The sequence below is a fragment of the Myxine glutinosa genome, chromosome 9 (genome assembly GCF_964187855.1).
Source record: "Myxine glutinosa chromosome 9, kmMyxGlut1.1, whole genome shotgun sequence".
Taxonomy (NCBI): Eukaryota; Metazoa; Chordata; class Myxini; order Myxiniformes; family Myxinidae; genus Myxine; species Myxine glutinosa.
Window position 1 is genome coordinate 113,769,857 of NC_136269.1, and position 19,837 is coordinate 113,789,693.

The window sequence follows — 19,837 nt, forward strand, 5'->3', positions numbered from 1 at the left end:
AATAGCATAATAATAATATTAACATTACAGTACTGTATTGCAAAATAATAATATAAATAATAATATTAACAATAACAAAAGTAAAAAGATGCTTTGTACTACAAAACTTTAATACAGACAAAGACAAATTAAGGACATTTCCATAAAACAGAATTATCAACATCTTTGATGTTGATCAACATCTGTGATTGGGAGACAAGTTTGTGTTCCATTTCTTCTTCGTATTCTTCAAAGAGGAACCGGGCAAGAAGGACCTTGGTCAGGAAAGTGACCAAGAACCCAATGCCCACTCTGCCAGAACTACAGAGTTCATTGGCTGAGATGGGAGAACCTGCCAGAAGGACAACAGTCTCTGCAGCACTTCACAAATCTAGACTTTATGGAAGAGTGGCCAGACAGAAGCTATTCCTAAGAAAAAGGCACATGACAGCACGCCTGGAGTTTGCAAAGGGGCACTTCAAATACTCAGAGATACCGTAGACTCAGGCAAAAGATACTGTGGTGTGACGAGACAAAAATGTAACTCTTTGGCCTGAATGCAAAGTGCTACATCTGGCAGAAACCGAGCACAGCTCATCACCCATCTAACACCATCCTCACTGTGAAGCATGGTGGTGGCAGCATCACTGCTATGGGGATGCTTTTCAGCGACAGGGAATGGGAGGCTTGCAAGGATAGCGGGAGCAATGAATGAGGCCAAATACAGGCAAATCCTAGAGGAGAACCTGCAGCAAAGTGCCAAAGACCTCAGAATGCCACGAAGATTTATGTTACAACAGGACAATGACCCCAAGCATACAGCCAAAGCAACACTGGAATGGCTTCAGAACAAGAACATGAAAGTCCATGAGTGGCCCAGCCAAAGCCCAGACTTGAATCCCATTGAAAATCTGTGGAAATACTTGAATATAGTTGTTCACCGATGCTCCCCATCCAACGTGACAGAGATTGAGCAAATCTGCAAGGAAGAATGGGAGAAACTCCCCAAATCCAGATGTAAAAAGCTGATACAGACATACCCAAGAAGACTCAAATCTAATTGCTGCCAAAGGTGCTTCTCTGAAGTATCGACTTAGGGGGGCTGAATACTTATGTAAATTAGACGTTTCAGCTTGTAGATGTAGATCAATGACAAAAAAGTCTCAATTTAATCAATTTTAAATTCAAGCAATAACTTAACAAAATGTGAAAAAGTCAAGGGGTGTGAATGATTTATGAAGGCACTGTAGGTGTCGTGAGAAATATTAATTTAAACGTGGATACTGATTTTTACGAACTTTGATTCACCACCACATAATAGATGTTCGGGCCACTAAAAATGCTGGCAGGCCACAAAAAATATGTTTTGTGGTCCGGCTGACCACAAAAACAAGACCGATAGTCTAACAATGGCGTAGCTGGGTGGAGGATTTGCTGTGCCTGTCATATGATAAGATCTTTAGCTCTGATTGGTGGGTGTTTATGAGGGACATACATTCACCGGATGGACAGACAAACGCTGTTTCAGGTGACATTGCCCTACAGCTTACGCCGGAAAAATATGGCTGCCGAACCATGCGACCGATGGCGGCATAACGATTTTTTTTTTTCTTGACCAATTTATCCCTAGATTACGCTCAAGAAATTTCATACTTATCGGATCAAGTGTCTACTTGTCGATGTATGATGTCATAATGAAGGCACCTATGACATCATCATTAACACATGCTATTCTCCATGGTGAGTACTTTACAAATAGGCACCTTTCACTTTTTTCTATGGAGCGGTTTCGTAGATATTAATGTGCAAAGTTTTTCGGTTTTTCCAAGATGGCGCCCATACCATGCGACCTTTGACGTCATAATTATCATTTAAAAAATTATACAGTAGGAGGCGATGATGAAATACAGATTATACAGATGGTGAAAATTTCATATCAATCGGACCAACAGTTACAGAGAAAACACATTTTAAAGGTAATAAACTCAAAAAATTCCGGCGGAAGGGACATACATACATACATACATACATACATACATACATACATACATACATACATACTCTCTGTTCCAGACATTAAAAAAAAAAATCAAGTGTGACCCCGACTGATTCTGTAATTGTACTGGTGCAAATAGTCCCCCTCCTCCTCCTCAGGCACAGTCTCAGGATCATCAACAGAACTGGCAACTGAGATGGGATGAAGTTTTCTCATTGAGCTTTCAGTACCCAGTGATATTGGCCTAAACGAATAAATCAAGCAAATGACCAAATAACAAGATCTGAAAAAAAGAAGTGAAAACATTGTGGAAGCTGAAGAGTGCGAAAATTAAACGAGTGATAATTGGAGCAACAGGAATGAGAAAGAAGTACCTTACATAGATAGATCTTATAAACCATCCGTGGGAATATTACTACAAACAAACTACAGTTGAAAGCTATCTGCGGCTTGGTGAGAATCGTGAAAAGAGCCCCTGGAATGGAACTTTGAGAACAAGAAATATTCAGATCTTGCTTCATGAATCTTGATCCTTTAATGAAATGAAACGGAGGTGGATATTTAGAGACGTGGCAGGACACTGTTCCATCTTCTGAAACCCTCATGTGGAGATATCTAACTAACACACACACACACACACACACACACACACACACACACACACACACACACACACACACACACACACACACACACACACACACACACACACACACACACACACACACACACACACACACACACACACACACACACACACAGTGTGCGTGTGACGGTTAAGGTGTTTGGCTTTGGATCTCAAAGTTACTAATGGCAACTCTCCAAACGATGGTCTCGCAACAATTTCTGGGGATTTGCACGGAACAAATTGCCCAAGTGGGTGCCTGGCTTTAGGCATTTATTTTGACTTATGTTACAAGAACATGAGTTGCACCAAAAGGACCAGGTTATCTATCTTCTATATATATAAAAGAAAGTTTTTGTTTGTTTGTTTGTCTGCACGTGCTAATCTCCTGAACGGTGAAAGATAGGAGGAAACAAAAAATGTCGGAACGGGCCCCGGGAAGGTTATAGGCTAGGTGGCGAGGCCGATCGAGGCCGCCTCGGCCGGGCTGGGCCCATTTCGCAATTAAAAGCTGAGCTGAATTATAGGAGTCAATCTTCTGCGGCCACGAGTAAAAGCTCAATTATAGTAGCAAATTCATTCAAAAAGAACCTAATAATTGATAAAATGTTCATAAACATAAACTAAAGAAGACAAGTCCAAGTCGTCTGCAAAAGACAATAGTGGTTACAATTAATAAGCAGCAATGCAGGTATTTAACCTGCTCATGAACATACCTGAACACGATCCAAAAAGTGTTCTTGCTTCATTACATCAGTGTAGGAATTCTCATTTTTGAACGTAACCAATCCAAAGCCTTTGCTGAATCCTGTATTCTTGTCCTGAAATAATTGAAAACAACATGTGAAAAAAATTCAGTTTGAATAGTAACCCACCAAAATGAATAACTAGGTAGATAGATACATACATAGCGAGACTCTTTACATACCAATGGCAACTTTGAAAAGTTTGTTAACTGGTGTCTTTTGCAAGAGTATGCCATTGTATGCTGGCACCCTGGCAAAGCTGAAACTTTCGACCTGAATGAATCTGAAAAACGCTAATACCTCAGTAATGTTCACCAACATCTGTGTGCAGGTCAGGATATGATACTTGAAGAAGCTGAAAAAAGCAACTAAGGGCCAACTGGTCATTTTTAACACCGTACTGCACAAAAGTTTGGGTTATTCCAATGATATTCATACTTCAAGGTAAAATTCATCAAATTATCAGCGATAAGTCATACATGCTTATTCTTGTAAATTAACAGCTGTTATAAATGCACGTGAAGCAAACTGCTTAAATAAATAACTAGAGTGCATATAACACGATGCACCATGCAGTATTATTATTTCGTATGCAGCCTGTGTCTGCTGGTTGCATCATTTTCTGGGAGCGTAGCTCTGCCACCAATGCAGTGACCCCTGCTTCTAGTAAGCTGATACTCATTTTGTCGACCTGGGAAGGATTACAGGCTGAGTCAACCCACCTAGTGTTATTTAACGGAACAACACGGGCTCAAACTCAAGACCTTAAGATCATAAGCCAGCCACCTTAACCATTAAGCCAACACAAGGGTGTGTTGAGTTACCAATCAGCTTGTAGAATACTCACCAAGTGGCTTCAAAGCAATCAAGCAAGCACTCCATTCAAAACCATCGCTATGGAACGGCTGGCTTGGCAACTTAGGACACACCAGGCCAACCTCGTGCATTTTTTAAATTTTAATACGTACTTAAATTTTAATAAAATAATGAATTTAAAGATGGTTTTAAAAAAATCCAGAAGTTTAGCGCTACTGAAACAGTCATATATATATATATATATATATATATATATATATATATATATATATATATATATATATATATATATATATATATATATATATATATATATATATATATATATATATATATATATATGTGGCGGACACAAAAGCCCACTGGCGTGGTGACATCATTCCACGCACCAAGTGGGCGGTGGCCACGCCCGAGGGGTAGGCGTGGCCTCATGATATACACCGGGCGACCAGCCCGGAGGAGTTCAGTGTTACAGTGTAGTCTTACAATAAAGACGTTTATATTGTTACAGACGTGGCTTGGATGTTATGTACCGAGCGGTTTTATGGTATGACCACGTCTGCACAAGTTACCCGATTGTGCCCGAACGTTGACGAATCGCGCTATGCTAGACCAATGAAGGAAAAAGAAGACACACGGCTGGAATTAATACGACACGACACCAGGGATACGGTTCTCAAAGGTTGTTATTACAATAATGCGGAAGGTTTAGATTACAGGGACAAGAGGGAAACATAGGAAGGTGGGCACTTAAACACACTTATATTAACCCCAACAGACGACAAATAAACGGGACAAGGCTCACTCACACGGGGTTTGATTGCAACGAAAGCGGGTAGCGATCGCTCCAGGTGCACCTGGGCTCAGGGCAGGATCACGTACGGTCCAGTTTAAGAGATGCGGTGGAGGTATTGCAGCGCTCGAGGGGTGGCGACTTCTCTCTCCAGGCTGGGGGCGCATCTGACGTCACATCCGGCGCGGGGCCGCGTATATCCGGCGGGGAGTGACACGCCCTCGGCTCGTTAGCTCCGCCTCGTGGAATCGGCACGTTGCTTCTCATTGGGTGCGTGGGGGGGTTACTGGCTCCGCCCCTGACGAGGAGCTGACAGCCAGCCCCTTCGGGGTAACGCCGTGGAGCGTATGGTCATGGCGGGTAACCGAGCCGGTGTGAGGACGCACACTCCCCGCCCCTCTGTTGTTGTAGTCGTAGTTGTAGTTGTAATTGTTGTTGTAGTTGTTGTTATTGTTGTTGTTTGGGGAAGAAGATGGGAGGAGGTATGGGAAAGGTCCTAAACTCACTACTGATGCCATATAATCACATTCTGGTGCAACGAAGAGTCATAATTAATGGAAACGAGGCCTTAACTGACATAGATTAAGAATAACTAGGAAGATGTCCGAAAGTTGGCTACGTGTGGTGCGGTGGACCTGGGCACGACATTCAATGGGGGAATAAGGGGAAGGTCGGCTCTACTGATTGTTATTTACATGCAATGGGACTAGGGAATGGGGGATTGGGGAAAGTTGGGGAGTATTGGAGAAAATAGGGGAATATTTACAAGCGGATATGGAGGCCAAATTCCATATTCGCAACATTGCACCCTTCTCTACCCTCGGGGCGTCCCGACCCGATAAATTTTTACCTACTTTAGTGTGGCACGCAATGTAGTTCCCTCTACTATTAACTCTACCCTGAGTGCGACAGTTTTACAGATATTCACAAATGAGTAAATATGTCCCCCTGCGACGTTGCACCCTTCTCCTCACAGAAACACACCCACAGGATAACCGAATCCGGAAAGAATTCGCAAACTAAACATACAGCCGGTAGGGAGCATTATTTACACGACTACGCTGCTATTTACACTACGATCCAGGACCTGTTTTTGGAGGAACACATGCAGATGTTATGCATAGAGAGAGCGCGCTTGCCAACATCGATACACCAACCCACGAGTGCTCTGTGGCCGACGGCCTTTAATAACGTGCAGAGCACCCTGTCCCAGCATCAAAAGCACCACCCCACCGCCAATCGGTGCAGTCACCATTGTTCATTGGAATAAAAATAAACTCGACAACCCCTAACCCTGCAGGTGTCTCTTGCTCTTCTTGTGGTGCACTTGGTGGTAACTAAAAGTGGTTCACCTGTATGGCATAGGTGCCACGTTGACCCATAGGTCCATCCCCGGGTGGTGCTTGGCCGCAAACGAACTGCGGTCCATTGTGGGTGGCCACAAACATTGCGGTCCATATGGTGTATCGATCCCGGCAGCAAACAGCGAAAGTGCAGGCCCACAACTGCGCAGCCAGCACCTCTCTCTCCTCTCTCTCTACCCCAAAGCCAGATCCTCGGAGGTGGGAGACAAAAGAAGAAACAAGTGAGTAAGGTGGTAAGGGCGCAAAAGTGCACGCAATACAAGATGATGCACACTGGGGGCACATGGGAACCAGGTGAGACAGGTACGTTCCTATCGTACGCCCCCCCCACCAGGTAACCTACATGGCCCCTCCCTTACCCCTTACTGCATCCACAAAACACAACACTACCCATAAACATCTACTTTACAAATCAACAAACATCCCTACTGTCTTCCCCGTTCCTCCCATAAACCAAATTCGTCTTCTCTCCCTCCTAACCAATCAAATTTGCCATTTTCAACTCTCCTCAAAATTTGCCATTTTCAACTCAACATCAAAATTTGCCATTACCAATTCATCATCAGTCCCTCCTAGGGAGGGAGAGATGGAATCACCCCAATGTCTCATCCACGTCGTGATGCGTCTCACAAATCCACACAGCGATTCATCTCCTGCAACACAAACAAAGAAAACACAGGTGTGGAGTCACCATCATCACCACAGGTAAGTGGCTGCGTATGGTGCGACAGGTTCATCAATCCTAACTATTTCCTAAATGACTTTAACAACTTTACACTACCCGGGGTCTCTCTCCGGCCAAACCATTGGCCCTCTTACACTATGGGTTCTAAAAACCAATTCCCATTGGCCAACCTGTGGTGCTTTTCAATTTGGGGTCTCACTCCCCCGATTCATCTCCCGGTGCCCTCGCACAATTTCTGGGCTGCGGCGTGTACCTCTCCCAGTGGGTCTACCCACCTGCACACCTCCACCACTGCAGTTGCCTCCGAGCTTACCTGCTCCTTACCCTAACCTAACTACCTGGAGAAGGCCCTCTGGCTCTCTCCCCACTCCGTGCCCTCTCTGGCACTGGGCTGCCCGATCCACACCCGGGATCCTCAGGCACCCACTCACAACTACCGGCTCCCAGAGCCCACCTGCGGCCTCACCTGGCCGACATCCTCACAGTGGTGGAGTGCCCAACCAACTACACACACTAACGGGCTACACGCCCAGCCATTTCCACAACACCAACGCACCCATCCACATACCATTCTGTCACCCGCACCACAGATGCCAATATCCAACCACAATTTACCTGTACCCTCTACCTAACACTTACACTACCCGCCCCGGGTATCCGTGATGGGGGTCCACTCTTCCCCCATTCACACCTTCGCACCATCCACTCCACTCCACAATTTCCACCATTCTCACTCCACGACCATCCATTCCAATTCTCCAGACCATTTATTCCATACACCTGTCTTTCATTCACCTGTCGTTGCACACCTGTGCAATCATACCTGGTGCCACCTGCACCCTCCTTTCTTCCTGGACCATTTGGTCAGCACAACACACAATCACCACTACTCCCTCATACACTGCTCCACACACCTGTTCAGTCGCACACCTGTGCAATCACACCTGTTCCATTCTCACCTGTTCAATCCTCACACACACGGCATCATCTCAGCTAACTTCTCCCCTCTGAAACTTGCGCTTCCCAGTCGTCCCTTTAAACTATTGCGCTCCCACGTCATTATCATCCATACTAATCTACCTGCGTCCCCACTACAGGTATCAGTCACTAACTAACCTTAACGTTACCTAATGTCATCTTCTAGGGCCCTACACACGATATATCCTAACCCACCCGGGCTAGTTTTCACTGCCATACACCCCATAAGCTATTGCGCATTTGCCCCCACCTGTGAGGGATGGTGGATTTGCCATCCCACCACATCGGGGGCCTCTCACTACCAATTTTGCACATCAAATTTCAACAAATCAAAAATTTGGCCAATCACTGCCCATCATCTGCCAATCACTACTGCCAATCCTTTGCCAATCATTAAATTTTGCTTTTCTCTAATTTTGGGTCCAAAACACTAACCTCATCACCCAGTCGACTCACTAATACCTCTCGGTGCGCCAATCCCTGTCCAAAGCCCGGCTGCGTAAAGCCAAGCAATGGATGCTGGTTGTTTTGTGCCAGCGGCTGGATACGTCCGGCACTCGGTGCAGGGACGGGGGCTTACCCGTGCCGAGATCCCACACACCACCTCGGCGTGGAGCCATCCAATGTCCCGATCTCGACCTGCCGGCACGTCTCAACAAAACGTGGTCGCCATAACGACCCTTCCTATCGGGCTGCCAGCTCCGCCTAGTGGAGCCTGGACGCGGCCGTTCAAAGCGAGGCCTGGCACGCACCGAGGGCCTGCTTCGGCTAAAAGTCGCTCTAACCTCTAACCCGTGTAACGTCGATGCTTCACCTGGACGCTTACACCCCGCAGCCCGTTCCTTGCTCACACATCCAGCTGTGCCCATGCTCCTCGTACCCTTCCTTACACACCTCGGTACTCTCATTCCACTCACAGCCTTGGTCACACACCTGACCACCGAACACTTTGGCACACATTCGTTGCTCGCACACCTCACCAAAACACCTCTTCGCGCCCCCTCCTCAGTCACCTCCTCTGTGACAATCACAGGTGTGCTCTCATTCGCACACCCAACCACGTGCCTCACCACCAACTCCAGCGTGCATTCCCATTCACGCTCTACCATTCCAGGTGTGCATCCTTCCATCCCAGGTGTACATCCTCGCTCACCTGTCACAACTAACTCACGCTCCTTGTCACTCTCACTACTCTCACCTCCATTCTTGACAGCGCACTCACCCTTACTCTTGACAGCGCACTCTTTCCTCGTGCACCTGTCCGTCACACACCTTTCTCGCGCACACTCTTGCGTTACACCCTCTGTAACACTCACCACAGGTGGACACTCTTCCTTACTTCTGACAGCGCACTCTTTCCTCGTGCACCTGTCCGTCACACACCTTTCTCGCGCACACTCCTGCGAACACTCTCCCGTCACACCCTCTGTAACACTCACCACAGGTGGACACTCTTCCTTACTTCTGACAGCGCACTCTTTCCTCATGCACCTGTCGGTCACACACCTTTCTCGCGCACACTCTCCCGTTACACCCTCTGTAACACTCACCACAGGTGGACACTCTTCCTTACTTCTGACAGCGCACTCTTTCCTCATGCACCTGTCCGTCACACACCTTTCTCGCGCACACTCCTGCGCACACTCTCCCGTCACACCCTCTGTAACACTCACCACACCGCGCTCCCATGTGCTCCCTCGCACACACGCTACGACCGACTCACTCTCGCCAGCACACTCACTCCTTGGTACACACTTTTTCCTCACACACCCCAGAGTCGGACTTCCTCGCACACCTCCTTTTTTGCACACCAGACCTGTCGCACACTTCACCAACGGCCTCTCACGAACACCCGGGTCCATCTCGACCCCCAAGCTTCTTAAATCCCCTGGCGCATCATACGCACGACCATATTGGTCACCACTTACACCGGGTCCTCTTCCTCTTCGCTTCTCCTCCATCACCTGCGAATCCCTCATCCGGTTAATGAGCACATCACGATCCAAACACAGACTTTGGACCAATTCTTTTATCTCCTCTTTTATCTCTTTGTTATCCCCTCTCCGTCGCTTCTTAATTTCGCTCACCCCTTCTTCCACTTCTTCTAATTTGTGCCTCACCTCTTTTATTCCCCGGTACGTCTCCTCAAGCTCGTCCTCCAAGGCTACCTTGACCGTTTCAATGTGCGTCCTCACCTGCCGGTCCTTCGTCTCCATTACCTCTATCACCTCGTCCAACCTCGTTGTCAGTCCATCACGTACCATCTGACATTCCCTCTTCGTCGCTACCAAGTCATCTTTTAGTTCTTTCTGTGTCGCCTTTAAACCTCCTAATACCGCAGTGTTCCTTTGAACCTGCTCCACTAACTCCGTCTGTCCCACCGTCAGCTGCTCTACTCCCAGCGTCAACTCCTCCATACCACCTTGCAATTTTACAGTCCCCTTTCTCACCTCTTTCTCCATGCGCTCCTTACAGTGCCTCACCTCCTCGCGCACTCCTCCGACCTCCTCACTCACTCCTCTTCTGATCTCCTCTCCCATCACTTGCATCTCCTGCCCAGATGCCACCCTCATCTGCTCCATTTCCTCCCTGTGAGCATCCAGTTTGGTTTCTACCCCCATTCTGACCCCCTCTATCTGCTGCTCCATTTGTTTAACTTCCCTTTCCGCTTGGTCCCTCATGTCCCTCAATTTGCCTTCCATACTGTTTTCTAACCCCTCTAACCCATTTTTCACTCCCTCTATCTGATTCTCCTGGGCAGCCATTCTATTTTCTACCCCCTCTAACCCCTTTTTCACTTCTTTTATCCCGTTGTCTAACCCCTCAAAATTATTGTCTAACTTCTCACTGGTACCCCTCGCTTCGTCCCTCATTACCCCCATTTGCTCACTCTGAGCCCTCGCTTCGTCCCTCATTACCCCCAATTGCTCACTCCGAGCCCTCGCTTCGTCCCTCATTACCCCCATTTGGTTTCCCATTACCCCCATTTGGTTTTCCAATCGCTCACTATTCTTTTCCATAAGGGCCGTCATTTGTATAAAAAAAAGTTCCAATCTTCCCAGCGGCGCTACTTCGGTCGCGGGCACGGTGACCAGCGAGGCGCCATTTTGCGCGCCCGCTTCTTCGTGCGTGACGGCGCTATTTTGCGAACCTGCCGCCCTCACTGCTTCGCTCTCCTCCTGTCCCTCATTTTGGTCCTGGATCGACCCTACCTCACTCTCCTTTACCGGACCCCAGCTGTCTTGATCCGCCATAGCGCGACTTTCAAAATTCGGTTTTTTATTTTTATATTTTCGTAAAACAAATTCAAATTTCGCCGTTATAATTTCGCGCGGGAAACGCGCTCCGAATCGATTCGGTCGAGCGCCGTACGCGCTCCGGCTCGATTTTCCCTCCCAAAATTTGGGCCTAACTAATTTAGTCCCGGGTTCGAATTCCACTCCTCGACACCAATTGTTACTCTAATAGTACAATTGGTGTTCCAAAATTTGGGCTAAATAAATTTAGTCCCAGGTTCGAATCCAACTCCTGACAACCAATTGTTACAGACGTGGCTTGGATGTTATGTACCGAGCGGTTTTATGGTATGACCACGTCTGCACAAGTTACCCGATTGTGCCCGAACGTTGACGAATCGCGCTATGCTAGACCAATGAAGGAAAAAGAAGACACACGGCTGGAATTAATACGACACGACACCAGGGATACGGTTCTCAAAGGTTGTTATTACAATAATGCGGAAGGTTTAGATTACAGGGACAAGAGGGAAACATAGGAAGGTGGGCACTTAAACACACTTATATTAACCCCAACAGACGACAAATAAACGGGACAAGGCTCACTCACACGGGGTTTGATTGCAACGAAAGCGGGTAGCGATCGCTCCAGGTGCACCTGGGCTCAGGGCAGGATCACGTACGGTCCAGTTTAAGAGATGCGGTGGAGGTATTGCAGCGCTCGAGGGGTGGCGACTTCTCTCTCCAGGCTGGGGGCGCATCTGACGTCACATCCGGCGCGGGGCCGCGTATATCCGGCGGGGAGTGACACGCCCTCGGCTCGTTAGCTCCGCCTCGTGGAATCGGCACGTTGCTTCTCATTGGGTGCGTGGGGGGGTTACTGGCTCCGCCCCTGACGAGGAGCTGACAGCCAGCCCCTTCGGGGTAACGCCGTGGAGCGTATGGTCATGGCGGGTAACCGAGCCGGTGTGAGGACGCACACTCCCCGCCCCTCTGTTGTTGTAGTCGTAGTTGTAGTTGTAATTGTTGTTGTAGTTGTTGTTATTGTTGTTGTTTGGGGAAGAAGATGGGAGGAGGTATGGGAAAGGTCCTAAACTCACTACTGATGCCATATAATCACATTCTGGTGCAACGAAGAGTCATAATTAATGGAAACGAGGCCTTAACTGACATAGATTAAGAATAACTAGGAAGATGTCCGAAAGTTGGCTACGTGTGGTGCGGTGGACCTGGGCACGACATTCAATGGGGGAATAAGGGGAAGGTCGGCTCTACTGATTGTTATTTACATGCAATGGGACTAGGGAATGGGGGATTGGGGAAAGTTGGGGAGTATTGGAGAAAATAGGGGAATATTTACAAGCGGATATGGAGGCCAAATTCCATATTCGCAACAATATGTTACCGCTTGTCCGCTTCCTCCTTGCTCACAAGCAGCGCGGGTAACGCCGCGCTTTACTGGTGACCCTCGACGTTGGATCTGCCGGAGCGATCCTTCCACACGCGACGCCATCGCCATGGCCGCCTTCGTCAAACTTCCGGAATTTTGGGAGGCTCAGGCCGAAGTCTGGTTCGTCCAGGCCGAAGCCCAATTTCAGCTTCGGCACCTCACCGGCGATGACACGCGCTACTGCCACGTCATCGCCTCCCTCGGGCCCGGCACGGCCGCTCGAGTTGTGTCCGTCCTTCGCCACCCACCAGACGGCCACAAGTACGAGGCACTCAAGCGGCTACTCCTAGCCACGTTCAGCCTCACGGACGACGCACGGGCCGACCGCCTCCTGGATCTCCCCGAGCTCGGTGAGACGCGCCCGTCGGTCCGAATGGACCATATGCTGTCACTGTTGGGCGACGAAGCCCCCGGTTCGCTATTCCGGGCGCTTTTCCGTCGCCAACTTCCAGCGCAGGTTCGCCTCGCGTTGGCCGGGACCGGGCTAACGGAACCCCGAGCATTGGCGGCCGAGGCGGACAAGTACTTCGCCGCTTCGGACACGCGGGCGAGCGTTGGCGTGGCCGTCACGGCCTTCGACGCTGATGTTCCACAGCATCATCTTCTACAGCACGCTGAAGTTCAGCAGCATGCTGATACGCACCTCGTGAACGCCGCCACGCCCCGCCCACCCGCCGCGGCGAAAACCGCCACCGCGGGGAAACCCGTCGACTCCACCGGCCTGGCGGAGCCAGCCGCGCTCCTCCAGCTCCACCACCTGGTGCTGGTTCCACGCCAAGTTCGGCCACGAAGCTCGGCGGTGTCATCCGCCGTGCTCCTTCAACGGGTCGGGAAATGCCCGGGCCGGCGCTCAGTTGTGGCGATGAACGCCGGCCGTTCGAGCAGCCTGCTGTTCATAACGGACACCTTCTCCGGGCGCCGTTACCTGTGCGACACGGGAGCGCAGGTGAGTGTCATTCCCGCCGGCACGTCAGACAAGCACGCCGCGGGTGGGGGCCCCACGCTGCTTGCCGCGAACGGGACGCCCATCCGTACGTACGGAAAACGCTGCCTCTCTCTGCGGTTTGGAGGGCAGGTTTTCCGATGGACGTTCGTCACCGCCGACGTGCCCATGGCACTGCTTGGCGCGGACTTCCTGTGCGCTAATGGGCTCCTGGTCGACGTCAAGCGCAGACGGCTTGTCCAGGCCGAGACGTTCAGCTCGCTCGCGTGTGCGTTGCCCAGCTCAACGAGCGGCTTGCCAAGCGGCTTGCCGAACGATTCGGTTCCGGCCACGTTGGTCTGTACGCTTCCGGCAGCGGACGCATTCACCCGCCTCCTCGCCGGCTTCCCGGCCCTCACGCGGCCCACCTTCTCGGCGGGGGCCGTCAAGCACAGGGTGGCCCATCACATCCCCACCGTCGGGCCACCGGTCTACGCCCGGGCACGCCGCCTCGAGCCGACGAAGCTGGCGGTGGCAAAAGCGGAGTTCGCTACCCTGGAGCGACTCGGCATCGTTCGGCGCTCAGAGAGCGCTTGGGCGTCGCCGCTGCACATCGTGCCGAAGCCCGGCGGGGGATGGCGACCGTGCGGGGACTATCGCCGTCTCAATGACGCCACGACTCCCGACCGCTACCCCGTCCCCCACATTCAGGACTTTTCCGCCCGTTTGGCGGGCAGGTCCTTCTTCTCGAAGGTGGACCTCATACGCGGCTACCATCAGGTCCCCGTCAGGCCGGAGGACGTCCCGAAGACGGCGGTCATCACGCCATTCGGACTCTTCGAGTTCCTGCGCATGCCCTTCGGTCTGAAGAATGCGGCTCAGGCGTTCCAGCGACTGATGGACAGCGTCCTGCGCGACTTAGATTTTGTCTACGTCTACCTGGACGATATCCTCGTCGCCAGCGCGTCCCGCGAAGAGCACCTACGCCACCTCCGCACGCTCTTCGAACGCCTGGGCCAGCATGGCCTGATTGTGAACCCCGCAAAGTGCCGGTTCGGCGCCGCCACAATCGATTTTCTGGGGCACCGTGTCACCAGGCACGGCGCCGTCCCCCTGCCGGCCAAGGTGGAGGCGGTGAAGGGGTTTCCGCGCCCCCGCACGATCAGAGGGCTGCAGGAGTTCCTGGGCATGGTGAACTTTTACCATCGGTTCCTGCCCCGTATCGCCCAGCTCCTGCGCCCCCTGCACGAAGCTCTCCGAGGTAAGCCGGGCAAAGGCGACGTTACCTGGACCGAGCAGATGGACACGGCGTTCACGGGCGCGAAGCTCGCCTTGGCTAACGCCACCATGCTCGCGCACCCGGCGCCCGATGCACCGATCGCCCTCACCACCGATGCCTCGGACTACGCGGTGGGCGCGGTGCACGAGCAATGGGTGCGTGGAGCTTGGCAACCGCTGGCGTTCTTTAGCCGGCAGCTTCGCCCGCCCGAACGCCGTTACAGTACCTTCGACCGCGAGTTGCTCGGACTTCACTTGGCGGTCAGGCACTTCCGCCATCTGCTCGAGGGCCGGGCGTTCACTGCCTTCGTCGACCACAAGCCGCTGATCTTCGCGATGGGCAAGGTCACCGAGCCGTGGTCGGCCCGGCAGCAGCGTCACCTCTCGGCCGTGTCCGAGTACACGACGGACATCCAGCACGTCGCGGGGAAGGACAACCCGGTGGCGGATTGCCTTTCCCGGGCCGTCGCCCACGCAGTCCACCTCGGCATCGACTATGCCCGGATGGCAGCGGACCAGGCCGCTGACCCCGACGTCCAGGCCTTGCGGACCGCCGTCACGGGCCTCCGCGTCACCGAGGTGCCGTTCGACGGCGCGGGCGCGGCCCTCTTGTGCGACGTCTCCCTCGGGCGTCCTCGCCCCATTGTGCCCGCGGGCTGGCAGCGCCAGGTGTTTGACGCCATCCACGGCCTGTCCCACCCGGGCGCGAGGGCCTCCCAAAGGCTGATCGCCGACAAGTTCGTCTGGCATGGCCTCCGGAAGGCCGTCCGCGGCTGGGCCAGGACGTGCCTCGCGTGCCAGCGCGCCAAGGTGCACCGGCACACCCAGGCCCCGTTGGCCCCGTTCACGGTGCCGGAACGCCGGTTTGACCACGTCCACGTGGACCTGGTGGGACCTCTGCCCCCCTCGCGGGGTTTCACCTACGTCCTCACCATGGTGGACCGCACCACCCGGTGGCCGGAGGCCGTGCCCTTGGCGTCGACAACGGCGGCCGATGTCGCACAGGCTTTCATCGCCACCTGGGTCGCCCGGTTCGGCGCCCCCTCAGACATCTCATCCGACCGCGGCCCCCAGTTCACCTCGGAGCTCTGGGGGGCGGTTGCGCAGGGGCTCGGGGTCCGGCTGCACCGAACCACGGCCTACCACCCCCAGGCTAACGGCCTGTGTGAGCGATTTCACCGCTCATTGAAGGCCGCGCTCCGGGCCACCCTCCGCGACGGCGGCTGGGTCGACAGGCTCCCCTGGGTCCTGCTGGGCCTCCGGACGGCGCCCAAGGAGGACCTGCGCGCATCCGCGGCGGAGTTGGTCTTCGGGCAACCGCTGCGGGTGCCGGGCGAGTTCCTCCCCGACTCCACGGCACCATGGTCCGCGGCACAGCAGCGCTCCGCTCTGCAAGAGACCGCCCAGAGGTTCGCCCCGGTGCCAACGGCATGCCACGGGCACCCACCGACGCACGTCGCCCCGGAGCTTCGCACGGCGGAGTACGTCTTCGTCCGCCACGATGCCCATCGGACACCACTGCGGCCCCCGTACGACGGGCCTTTCCGCGTGCTGGAGACCGGGGCGAAGCACTTCACCCTGGACATCGGCGGTACTCCTGACCGCGTTTCGGTAGACCGCCTCAAGCCGGCCCACCTCGATGTGGACCATCCACCGCCAGTGGCCCGACCCCCACGTCGGGGCCGCCCTCCTGCGGGCGGACCCCCGGCACCGCCCAGCCCCGCCGCCACGGCGCCCCCCGGTCCTGCACCCATCCCAGGGGCAGCCAGGGGCATCCCACCTGGTATCCCTGCACCCCGGACGCCGCCGATCGCCAGGGGGCGCTTCGGCCGGGTCATTCGTCTGCCCCGCAAACTGGCCCTCCAGGTGCGCGGGAATTCTGGGGGGGCGCGTGTGGCGGACACAAAAGCCCACTGGCGTGGTGACATCATTCCACGCACCAAGTGGGCGGTGGCCACGCCCGAGGGGTAGGCGTGGCCTCATGATATACACCGGGCGACCAGCCCGGAGGAGTTCAGTGTTACAGTGTAGTCTTACAATAAAGACGTTTATATGTTACCGCTTGTCCGCTTCCTCCTTGCTCACAAGCAGCGCGCGTAACATATATATATATATATATATATATATATATATATATATATATATATATATATATATATATATATATATATATATATATATACATATACATATACATATATATACACACACCTCACCGTTGTACACTAATATGTCGAAGTTTAGGAGAATAGAAGATTTACTGATCACCATTGAATACAGCATCACTCGGCATCTTCTTCATCCCAACCCTCTCGCATGCCACGCCCTCTCATTATATATATTGATATACCGCATGGTTTTGGAAGCATTATGAAGGCGATTTGTGTTCTACATTCTAAGTATATAATTCAATTTAAACAAAGGTTGAACAAGGTTTAAAGGCATATAAATAAATTAATTCCGGGTTTTACCGCTGTTTCCCCCGAGCGTCTATTCCATCACACTATCTAACACAATACATTACTTTGCCGTGCTTGTTGTTTATGTCCTTTATGACGTCCTTAAAAACAGTAGGTGTCCTGTTTGCAATGATGTTCAATTCTGTTTAACTGCCAAGAAGGCAGACAAAGTGAAAAAATAAAATAAAATCGTATTCCTCTCTGCACATGTGTGATCCGGACAAATTCTGAGTACATGTCGAATGCTCAAGATATGCCGAGCAAGATGGCTCTGATCTCATGTCTGACACTGAGGGCCTCCATTCATTGCTTTGGAGATCAGAATAGTGTTGAGACATGGTAGCAAAACCCAGTTATTTAGGCAAAAATTTACCAGGCCGTGGATCGGCTCAGAACTCGGATATTCAGCCAAGTATGAAATGTTTTCATTTTCTATTTTTTTTTTAAGATGAACGAGACTCGTGGAAGAGCTAGAATCAAGTGTATGCAAATCGATCACATGGGGGATGCATTGCCTCAATCTAAGCTGCGTTGACAGGTACGGCCGGCCACGGCACTGCTCACATTACAATACAATGATGTCCTTTCATCCTCTAACCCAGATATAAAAGGAGCCGAGTTTCTCCATCACGCTTTATTCTGAAGGGTTTGTGCTGCCGTAGAATAATACAAATGGTACCGTCAGAAAGGTAAAAATCGATTTACTGCAAACAAAAAATTATTTTGTTTTATCTTGCCCATTTTAAAAGCCTCGTGCGCCATTACACATGCGCCATTTTAAAAGCCCATTTTAAAATAAACCAAGAAGCACTAATGGTTTATTCAAGCAGTGGTTTGAATGAAACATTTATTATTCTACAAAAGCAGGGACGTTTTAGGACGTGCAAGGAGCACACAAACAACAACAACAACAACAACAACCAGTTGTGGTAAAATATCCTTTTTCACATGATTTCCTTCATTTTGCATCCTCAATGACACCGATCACATATAAGTGCAATATGTTTGTGAGAGTACAACATGCTGCCTTTCGATTAAACCCGTCAGAGTCCTTTATAAAGGAAAGAGGAAGAGAATAACAAAGTGTCCGACAATGAAGTTCATTAAGAAAAGAGATTACTGTCGACTCAACGATATGAAAGTGTCGATAAGACTTTCTTGTTATCTCCGCAGGCCTGCTGCTTGATATTGTTTTTCAATTCTCAACCTAATGAGGCATGATTCACATCGACTAATCAAATCTAAACGCTATCTTTACTCAGCCCGCCGTGAGGTGAGACCCTTCAAGGTTAACGCAGAGTTCGGCAGGTAACAGATACGGTGATCGATTACAGAAGCATTCGTTTTGAAATTCACAAAGAGAAACAAAATGATAATTCTATAGCACATCCGATTCATACACTAAAGCACATTTCTACCACATCTACTTAGAGAAGACTATGATTACTCGATTGACAGCAATGACAATCAAGTTGACAGCCAAACCTAGCTAGACTCAGACCCCGCTCGGAAGCGCAACTCACCGAGTTAGAGTTTGGAAACTATGTTTGAGTATAGCACTAGAGCAGAAGCAGCATGTCCAGGGTAGAATATTTCATTACGTCTGAGAGGAAATAACGGGTGTGAATCTGGCTTCAGTCGACAAAAGGTGCAAGTACCTTTTCAGACCTGGTCTGACCAGACTTTTAGTTTCAGACCTGGTCACTCTACTCTGGACATGCTGCTTCTGCTTTCTCAACAATGGATGGAGGTCCTCAACGCCAAACAGGAAATTAGAGCCGTCTCCCTTGACATTTCACGTGCCTTCGATACTGTCTGGCACCCCCGCTCTGCTCACCAAACTCTCCTCCTTTGGTATCCATGGAAATCTCCACGCATGGCTGGCGGACTTCCTCTCTAGTCGTAGTCAACGTGTGGCCCTGAATGGGTTTCTCTCATCTCCTCTTCCTGTACAGGCTGGAGTTCCCCAAGGCAGTGTTCTGGGCCCTGTGCTTTTACTGGTCTTCATCAATTGCCTGGTGTTGGCTTAGCAGTTAGGGTGCTGGCTTGGGATCCTAGGATCCTGGGTTCGGATCCCGGTCGATCGCTGAATTAACGCCAGGGGGGTTGACTCAGCCTGTCATCCTTCCGAGGTCGGCAAATTGAGTACCAGCTTGCTGGGATGAATGATCCCGGTGTGTACCCCGGTTTAGAATAGGTACACCGTATCCCTGCGCATCGTAAGAGGCGACCAAGGGTTGGCGTCAGGAAGGGCATCCGGCCATAAAAAATATTGCCTCAAAACAGGGAACCATGATTGTCATGGGACCCGCAAGGCGAACCCCCGCTCCAGCGGGGAAAATGGCCTTAAAACGATCATTCATTCATTCATTCATCAATGATCTCTCTGACTCTCTTGAAAATCCTCTCTATCTCTTTGCTGACGACTCTACTCTCTGTCGCTCCATTCCTCATCCCTCAGATCGGCAGTCTGCAGCCTCCTCACTCTCTGCAGACCTGGACAAAATCAC

The 19,837-nt window shown here is 51.2% G+C and overlaps 2 protein-coding genes across 2 annotated transcripts in view; one reads left to right on the forward strand and one right to left on the reverse strand.

Moving 5' to 3' along the window:
- Window positions 1–19,837, forward strand: part of LOC144893659 (uncharacterized) — a 1,045,304-nt gene that overhangs the window by 991,873 nt on the left and 33,594 nt on the right. The window lies entirely within an intron of this gene.
- The window catches only part of LOC137413846 (SRA stem-loop-interacting RNA-binding protein, mitochondrial), a 45,466-nt gene that overhangs the window by 3,500 nt on the left and 22,129 nt on the right, over window positions 1–19,837 (reverse strand). The window contains exon 3 of the mRNA XM_068099274.2: window positions 3,317–3,421. Within this exon, the coding sequence (XP_067955375.1) occupies window positions 3,317–3,421 (105 nt within the window). The remainder of the gene's footprint in view (window positions 1–3,316; window positions 3,422–19,837) is intronic.